Source organism: Volvox carteri (genome assembly GCF_000143455.1).
Source record: "Volvox carteri f. nagariensis unplaced genomic scaffold VOLCAscaffold_3, whole genome shotgun sequence".
Taxonomy (NCBI): Eukaryota; Viridiplantae; Chlorophyta; class Chlorophyceae; order Chlamydomonadales; family Volvocaceae; genus Volvox; species Volvox carteri.
This window is the reverse complement of record NW_003307546.1, coordinates 442,041-451,832: the sequence shown is the minus strand read 5'-3', so window position 1 is coordinate 451,832 and position 9,792 is coordinate 442,041. Positions and strand designations below refer to the sequence as shown.

General features: G+C 58.0%; 1 protein-coding gene across 1 annotated transcript; it reads right to left on the bottom strand.

Annotated features, from left to right (window-relative positions):
• Window positions 1–2,562: 2,562 nt before the first annotated feature.
• Window positions 2,563–4,257, bottom strand: VOLCADRAFT_47089 (uncharacterized protein; the record flags this gene model as incomplete). Its single annotated transcript, XM_002946312.1, has 4 exons — window positions 2,563–2,733; window positions 3,146–3,214; window positions 3,515–3,568; window positions 4,108–4,257. Coding segments are annotated over 4 exons (444 nt in total), but the record flags the coding sequence as incomplete, so codon positions are not given.
• Between the last annotated feature and the right edge of the window lie 5,535 nt (window positions 4,258–9,792).

Here is a 9,792-nt window from a genome sequence, read left to right as displayed (position 1 = left end):
GTCACTTAGTCAGGGTCGTTCACTTTACGAGTTAGTTCCAAGTCAGTGCATCATTCGCCCCTCCGTTACTCTGTTTTTTTGTCAGTCGGGTTGTTCAATCAGCCATTTAGCATTCGCCACCAACCGAGCAGGGAAGCTCTTTAGATGGACGGTGTTTATCAACGGCTGGGAGTTGCCCTTGCTGCCGCGGGTGCAGTCCCTCCACTATCGTGGGCCAGCAGGGAGGGGTCGTACAAGTAAATAGGACCGCACCCTGGAGCGAAGGGTCAATCTGGGGGCTGGAGGGTCCCATTAGGTGACGGGCCGCCAGAAGTCGGGTGTCCAGCCGGGCGCGGACAGTGGAGGAGGAGCTTACTCGCGGCGGGTGCTTTTCCGTTTCCCTTCCTTGTGCCGCTCAGTTTCGTGTTTCTGGTCTCGACACTGACACAGCCTGTCGCTGCTGGTACCGTTAAATAGAGAAGTTCATGCACGGTGCGCATGTGTGTGTGTGTGTGTGTGTGCGTGTGCGCGTGTGTAGGGAGTAGGTAGCCGTACCTGCAGAGATATGTCCCACCGGGGGCTTAAGGCAGGGCTTCCAGTTGCTGACCCCAAAGGCAGTCTTTTGGTAGGGAATCGCTCAGCATCGAACGAAGAGGGAAAATGAGAGAAAGGAAGATTCTGGAAGATTAGCAATAATGGATTGAGACATATACGAGCCACACAAACCCGCAGGCGCGCGGAAATCCGACCCGCTATTGCTTCATTGTATCGCTAATAAGCTGTCTGAAACCTGCAGATAACCTGCTTCGTTGGACACAAGTAACATGCATTCCGTTGGTGTAGGCATTGGCGAGATGTGCTTGCTATATAGGACATGGCTGTTGCGTACTCACGGGCAGGAGATGTAAGGACAAGCAAGGGATCGGGCGACGCGGATAGTTTTTGTTACTGTTACAGCATGCACGTGACCCCTTTGCATTCTACGTACTAGCGGTGAGGGGAAGCACTGCTCATGGACGTCTGAAGGTAACATCGCCAGCAGGGATCAGTTGCATCCAACGTAGGTGGGGGGCACCGTATGTCGACAGTTCATAACAAGCAAGACTCACTATACATGTCCGGCATCCTGTTTACCACACCGTAACCTGACATAGGACTATTTAAACATGGTGTTCGTCGAAGCAACACCGCCCTGACATTCCTGTACAGCGGCACATTCCTGCACATCATGCGTATGGCTGCTAATCACGCTAACGCTTATTGTTTGACAGATTCACGCTAAGCCATTTTTTCTTCACCAAACCATATCATTTGTACGAATTGTGGCGCAATCGGACAACAACCTTCTGAATCACTACGTACGTACATACGGCGATAGAATCATCTAGCCGACTATTCAGCAACTAACCGCTGATGCAAAACTGGTGCCCCCATGAGAGCAGACTCTAAGTAGTAATACTAACTCAACGGAAAAGCAGGATTCATAAACGAAGGAGGATCACTAGCAGAGCCACGTGGCCCGCTTGCAATTGTAGAAAGAGCCTATCCATATGAAAACCAGGAGTCACCTGGTAGATCTCCTTTGCATGCTACGAAACGAATATCTTGCATCTGATTATTAAAACACGCCCAACGAGCGATAGGCCGGAGCAGCGCACCTCCACTTGTAGGCAGAACTTGTTTAGACAATGCAGGATACTACAACTGGTTACTAGGTACTCACGCACCGCGGAACACACGCCCTTTGGCACAGCTATCTTAATGGCAGCGCGGATGGAGCTCATCATTACCTTTTGTTCTTGCTAGGAGTCAACCTGCTCGCAACTCTCTCCTCGTGTAAATATGGCGCACACCACGGCCAGCAGGATACATACATAGGCTCCGGTAGCGTCCGTCATAACCGCTGCCAGCTGGCTGGCCTGCACAGCAGATATAGAGGTGCTACTCCTCCTCCTCCTCCGCACGCGCACAACCTGCAGATGATGAAACCACTCCTCCTGCCCTGCCTGGCCCGCAAAGCAGGAATATGGTGTAAATGTTTTCTGAGGTCCAGCCGACATCATACATGGCTGCCCCGCAATTCCGTGGAATGACTCTCCACGGTCGCAGTCCTGCGATGACACGTAAACAACCGTATACTCCCGTACATACAGCAACCCAGCCAAAGCACATAGCATATACGTACTGCGGCGCGAACCTTGTTGCGACAGCTCTCCCTTTTCCCTCAGTAATAGCCGAGACATACAACGCTGCTCTGGATCTAGTTCAGCACTATCTGGAGGGCCACACGTCGGTGAATTTTTGCATCGTCTGTAGATCCTGCCCTCCCTGGTGCTTTACATAGGGACCGTACCCATCTAATACACTAGGATACGACCTATATACGATAATTTTTTTACAGACGACAGCCGTCAGCGGGTTAGGCTAACAACTGACACCCTGCTGAAAATGAAAAGGCATCATGCAAACAGGTGCCTCTCTGAAGTATGCGCCTCCTCGGCGGCCTTTCGTTTTGCAGCTATCTTAAGCAGCGCCAAAGCCATGCTGCGCCCGTGCTGCGGCTCCAGCCGCCGTCGGCGGCGACGGCGACACGACAGCCTCCATCTCGCGCTGGAGCAGGTACAAGATGTCGCGGAAGTGCGGCCTTTCTCTGGGCTCGGCGGCCCAGCAGGCGTTAATCAGGCGAGCGAGGAAGGGCGGCGCCCATTCGGGCACTCTTGGCCGCCTGCCCCTCAGACACACGAGGGTAATGATCTGCAGGGCAAGGGAAACGCGTGGGAGTAATAATTACTGGGGCAGGGAGCGGAATGGGATGGAAATATCGATGGAGAAATGTAATACGAATCCGCAGGATGGAATGGGGCGGGATGGTGCGCAAGGAAGCAGAGCCGAAGCGCGGGAGGAATAGAATCAGCGGTTAGCATGTGCACACGGCGGGACTGACCGGGCAGGCACCGGATAGGCCAAGCGTTGCAACGGACATTTCGCTGTGCGTTGTAAAATCGGGAATGGTTACGGGATCTGGACGGGACGGCGATGGAGCAGCTACAGAACGGAGGGCCTTTCCCTTCTACGACCTCAAGACCCCAATAACCGAAGGCGCCGGAGCTAGCCAGGCCTTCCTCTCCCTGACTGGAACCCGGTGGTCCGCACATCCCTCGCAAACCTGCATCTCTCCCGCCAGCCAGCTCCAGGGCATGATACCCGTGAAGCACTCGTACATGGTCATGGCGAACTGTAAGCACGGCGAAGCAGGACGGATCGGGACGGGGCCAAGGAACTGGTTACAGTGCGCGCCTGGGAATCGGGAATGCATGCTTGGGTGTCAGGGGCCAACAGCAGCAGCCGCAGGAGAAGCAGAAGCAGTAGCAGCGCCACCACCACCACCACCACCACCACCACCACGAGGTGGGTTCGGGGCCCCGGGCTTGGTGCTTAGTGCACACAGCAGCGACCCTGCAGGGAGAGGCGCAGCGACCCCAGTACGGGGCCAGCACCGATGTCATAAGCACATTTCCGTGCGCCCCGCACTCACCGCATACACGTCCACCTTCTCAGAAATCATGCTCCCCTCAAACAGCTCGGGTGCCTTACAATGGGAAAGGGGAGGAGTTGATTGGGGCTAGGGTATCCAAATAATCACGCACGCACGCGTTGGTTGTTTCAAAGCATAGAAACTGGGGGTTTAGTGTCCGGTATAAAACGATGACGTCCTTCATCGGTGAGCTGTCAACCAACCGACCATTATTGCTGATGTTAGGCCGATGGGATAATCTGGATCCTCGCATACCATAGAACAACGAGTCACTGTTGCACCAACGCACACGCGGGAGACGTCCACGCAATAGCCAACGAAAAAAACAAAGCATAAGGCCACTAAGCCCCGAGTCTGTTCAAGGTTTCGCTTGTCAAGTTCCGAAACCCCCACATCGGCATGTGGTTCCTGCATATTGAAACCCTACCTGCCTCTCATGCAAGGTAGGCGGTTTTCTGTCCTAAATACACAGCTACCTCTCAATTTGCGGTCTAGTGTTATTAGCACGTACATACAAACACCCTGCATGCCCAAGACCCACATGCCTTAGCGCTCCCTGGCCCCTCCGCCTTCCCACCCTGCCGCCTCCTTACCATGTAGGCGGGTGTGCCCGCATGTGTGTCCTCCGTCCGCATCGGCGTATTGCGCATGATCCTGGCAAGGCCGAAGTCGCACACCTTGACATGACCAGCTCCATCTAGCAACAAGTTTTGCGGCTTCAGGTCTGAGGGGGGGAGGGCGGGAGGCGGCGGGGAGCCGGAACAGGCAGGGTTGTGACAGCAGAAGATACCGGTGTACATGCACCGGTGTACATGCGACACCAGGGTTTTTCGTATTTGCCTTTCCAGCAAATATTCAACAACTAGGGCAGATAACTAACCCGACATGCGTCAAGACAACCACAATTCGCCGAGGCAGACAGACAATGGCATGGCGGCCATAGCAAGGCCTTAGCAGCAGTATGCTAGCATTCACAAGCAGCATATGACACCTGCTGCATGCTCACCTCGATGCACAATCCGGCGTTCGTGCAGGTAGGCCATAGCGCTAGCCACCTCCAGACCGATGCGGATGACCTGGAGGGCAGGTAAGTGGGGGGAGTTGTGTGCACGTATAGGGTAACAGTGTGTTCATGCGGCGCTGTGTGGGAGTCGTGTGTGGGATTAAATACCAGTGCCACTCAGTGAGCCCCTCCACGCGCGCTAGCCCACCTCGGCGTACGACAGGGGCGGGAACAGCTTCTCATTACTGCCTGGGCGCTTCGCATGCAGCCGGGAGTGCAGAGAGCCCCCCTGGGCCAGTTCCTGAGAGCAGGGGGCAGGGAGGGAAGGGGGGGGAAGTCATGGGGATCACGGGCTTTAGGGGGCTAGGGCTTCCAGTAGGTGTATGTGAGAATGCGCTGTGGGGAGTACTTAGGTGGCTTGGCCCCGCGCTTGGGAGGGGAAGATGTTGCTGGAGGCGAAGGTGGCGACAAAGAGGCGGCGGAGTCGTAGGTGTAGGACAAATGGACAGAATAGTTCGGGGAGATGTGGGTAAAGTGCACAAAACAGCAACACTTGAAATTGACAATAAGCCGAACGTCGCAGCGAGCAGTCCAGATTTGTTTCCTAAGCAGATTGGTGTGAGATGAAGGCCGCGTTGTGGGCGGACGAATGTCAGCAGAGCAAAGTGCTTCATGCACTCATGTGGCACTCCACAACACAACTCATCGCACCTGACCTCCCATCCCCATGCGACTGCTCCAGCTGCGGTTTTCACGACCTTACCTCCACAATGTACCCAAAGGGCGGCGCCAGGCTGGCCCCATACAACTTCACGATGTGGGGATGGTCCAGGTAGGACATCAACTGCAGGCAGGCGGACCGGAACGGCCGGAACTGGGTGCTGTCGCTGGGAGCGGGGGTGAGCTAGCGCGGAGGACGAGGAGGGCTTAAATGAAAAGAGGGAGAGACTGGACAGGGCCCAGGTGGCAAGAGATGAGCTTTGAGAACACGATGCCTTCCGAGACTTTCCTGCCCCCTTTCCTATGCATGCTTGCTCAGCGTTCCCATGCCATGCTGCTTTCAGATCTTCCCGGGAAACCTTTCCTACTGACCTACTTCCCTGTGGCTTTCCTCTGGCATTGACAAAAGCACGCAAAGGAAGATCACACCGATATCACGCACCTCTGCCTCACGCCGAAACGTCTCCAAAGCCCTCTCGTTCAACATCGGCCCGTCCATCAGCTGCACCACCTTGCAGGCTACCGGACGTCCCGCCCAGGTGCCGCGATATACAGTGCCGTACGCCCCGAGGCCCAGCCGGCCTTGTAGGACCACTGCCCCAGCAAAACCGATGGGAGGCCAGGCCATCTGCTAGTGCCGGAGGAGAAGGCACACGAGCCGTTGCGAATGGGGTGTATACCCGGGTGAATCCGGGGCGAATGCTGGCATCGATGTGGGCGAAGGCAAAGATACTAGAGTACCAGCCAGGCGAGCGAGCGATATATCATGATGCAAGTGCTTCACAAAATCGAAGCTGTGGAAACAGTATGTACCCATAGCATTGCAATTATTATCCGTCCATGGCCCCCCTCGGCTTCTACGGACACCCTCGCACTCGTGTAGAACTTGTTACAAGTAACTAACTACTTGTAACTTGCCACTACTCAGCTAGAGGCGCCAGGTATCGTCTACATGCACACTGTCCCGCTATCCCACATTCCCCGCCTTCCTAGGCCATAGCCTACCGGTCTGTTCATCAGAGGCACCCCCACGATGCCGTAGCCGTAGCCGTAGCCGTTGGCGAAGCCGTAGCCGTAGCCGTAGCCGTAGCCGTTGGCGTTGCCGTAGCCGTTGGCGAAGCCGTAGCCATAGCCGTAGCCGTAGCCGTAGCCATAGCCGTAGCCGTTGGCGTTGCCGTAGCCGTAGCCGTTGGCGTTGCCGTAGCCGTAGCCGTTGGCGTTGCCGTAGCCGTAGCCGTTGCCATAGCCGTTGCCGTAGCCGTTGCCGTAGCCGTAGCCGTAGCCGTAGCCGTAGCCGTAGCCGTAGCCGTTGCCGTTGCCGTTGCCGTTGCCGTAGCCGTTGCCGTTGCCGTTGCCGTGCCCATTGCCGTGCCCGTTGCCGTGCCCGTTGCCGTGTCCGTTGCCGTGCGCGTTGCCGTGCGCGTTGCCGTGCGCGTTGCCGTTGCGGTAGCCTTGTCCGTGCCCGTTGCCGTAGCCGTGCCCGCGATGGTTGCCGTTGGCGTGGCGGTTGCCATATGCGCTGCCGTTACGGTTACCGTTGGCATTAACGTTGCCGTAGCTGTAGCCGTGGCTGTTACCGTTATTGTTACTATTGACTGGTGCCACACCGGGCCGGGTGGCTGCGAAGGCACCTGAGCCACCGTGTCCGTCATTGGCAAGGTGGACGCTAATGGCTGGAGCCAAAGCTGCCACTGGCCTCACTGACACCGGCATTACTGGCGCCACCGGCATTACTGGCACCACCGGCATTACTGGCACCACCGGCATTACTGGCACCACCGGTGCCACCGGCAGCACCGGCGCCACCGCCGGGGCAACGGGGCCGTTCACGATAGCTCCCGGTAACATCACGGGGTAAGGGGGGTGCACACCCGGCTGCTGCTGCTGTAGCTGCTGAGGCTGCTGTAGCTGCTGAGGCTGCTGTAGCTGCTGCTGTTGTTCTTGCGGGAACGTGAGGCGCGCATCATGGCCAGGCCTGGCGGCGGCGGGCGCGGCTGCCGCTCCCACTCCCGCTCCCACTGCCGCTCCGGAGGACCCGGCCAGGCCGAAGAGCGCTCTGGCAGCCACCGTGTTGCTGCGGGCAAAGGCCGAAGCGGCGGGGCCGCCGGCAGGCACAGCCCTCCTGATGGCTGGGGAGCCAGGCACCGCCCTCACACCCAACAGAAGGCCATTGGGGCCACGGACGGCAGCTGCGGCTGCTCCTCTCCACGCACCATGGCCGCCGGCAGTCAGGCGAGGTGCGCCCATACTGGCTGAAAACTCCCGAGTGCCCGGCAGCGGTAAACGCTGGCAGGACGCTGGCAGCGCTAGCGTCAGACGCCTCGGACGGGTTCGCGGGGTAGCAGGCCGCGCAGGGCAGTGGAGCATGGCATCCTGCCGCAGCGACATGCCAGTTCCCAAGGAAGAGGTGGCAGCTGCAGCTGCGGCAGCAGGAACACTTGCCGGCTCACTCACAGCGACGGCGTCAACATCAGTGGCGACATCTGTCCCGCCATTCTTGACGTTGCACTCTTCGATGGCGCCTTGTCCGGGGACCCCGGCGGCGCTTTCCTGCACTTGGTGCGCAGTTGGGAGGGGGATACTCGACTCGATGCGGACTTGCACGTTACTCTCTGCCGGCAGCGCGGAGGGAGATATGTCCGGGTCAGTATGGGGCCATGATTGCCCTTGTTCAGTTGGTAATGGGGCCGTTGGGAGCAGCGGCAGCTGCAGCTGTTGCTGCGTCGACGGCGGCAGCTGGGCCTGCTGCGGATTATAACATGTGTCTTGGGCGTCTCCAGTGGCCGCAGGGCGGCTGGCTTCAACGGGGCCACTGCCTCCGCGCACATTGAGCACAACGGCAGCAGCAGCATTTGGCGGCCGCAGCGACAGGGCCTCATCTCCGGCTGCGAAGGGGGACGAATTCGGTTGCCCATAAGGCCCGTCCGAGTGGGCAGCGGTGTCGCTGACAGCAGCGGCGGCAGCAGCACCTGCAGCTGGACCGCCGGCACTGCCGCCGCCGCGCGGAGCACCCTCGTGGGAAGCGCTGGGGCACTCGCTGCCAGCCAGACCGCATAAAGCGATCTTCGCCGCCGCAGCTACTCTCTGGAACCAGGCTGCAATGCCCAGGGCACCAGAGGCGGCCTCTCCTCTGCTTTCCACCTGCTGCCGCCTCTCCCAGCGACGGTAGTAGTGCGCGGCTAGGATGCAGCCCAGCAAGGCAAACAACAGTACGGCAACTGCGATACCATTGGACATTCCAACAAACGCTAGCATGCTGGGACCCGATGGGCCACTGCTGTCGCCTCCGGGATCGCCGCCGCCAGCGCTTGCCACCGCCGTAGCGTTCGAGTTGTTAGACCTGCCGCCAGGCAGCCTAATCGCCTGCAGCTGTGTGACAAGGGTTGTTATTGGCTGGGCCAACGCCTTGGCAGGCCTGTACGCCGCAGCAGTTGCCATAAATGAACAGCCAAACGGCGTATCCAGAGGCGGTGGCTGAATAGACGGGGCAGTGCACGGTGGCGGTGGCATCGACACCGATGGCGGCTGTGGCACGTCCGAAACGGATCCAAAAGCTAGCAGCGTACGACATGTTGGGAAGCCGACATCCGGGGATTGCTGCGTGGCCGATTGATTGGTGCAGGCTCCAGAACCCTTGCAACCACCATTCTTTGCGCTCGTCTGGGTTGTCATGGTAGGCGCGGCGGGCGGCGCGGTCGACGGCAGCGGAGCTTGCGGCCTTGGCAGGAAGCCTGACAGCTTGCCTGGTGAATCAGTGCCTGCCGCAGCGACCTGAGATGTCTTGTCCAGGTAGGAGCTGAAGCTCCACGCCAGCTGCCTGCCGTACAGACTCTCCTGCAGATCGAGACACGAGGCACATAGTGAAAACCAAAGCGTGGTTTTGAAGTACTGCCAGGATACTTCTGAGACCGGGCAAGCGTTTCAGTGGCTACCAAGTTCAGTTTAATCCATGCTGTCGGGGTAGGGTAGGGTAGGGTAGGGTAGGGGGCTTGCGGCACCGTAAAAGTAAAGGAGTAAACTTTCCTCCGGAACCCCAGCGTGTGTTATGGGGGTCATTGATGAAAATGGTTGGGCATAGTCTCGCAAGATGATGTCTGCGGGCCCTGTCCGTGTTGCAAGTCTCCCGAAACTGTCCACTGGTATGCGGTTGCAGATCAATCCAACTCGGCTTTAGATAGCGCCTCGGGCGTCCTTAGACACACATTTCCTACTTGAGGGCAGGGCTGTCCAAACTGTACTCCCTAAGCCGTTGGCGCCCCGACCCAGACTCGGATGTGTGACATTGCAAATATAAATTCTCTTCCTTAGGGAATGGATTTCCCGGTGGTTACGGCGTTGAGTGCATTGCATGGCATGACACTGTACGGGATGGCATATCGTGGCGCTGCACAGGCGCACCCACGTCACTGTACGCGGTTCCAAATATGCATAGCATTGCATCTCGCCGTACGGAAATATATAGCACGAAAAGTAGGGTACTGCACAATAATTGAGGAAGACATGCGGTACTGTGTTCTGCCGTATGGAGCTACATGGTACTGCAAAACACCCGCCA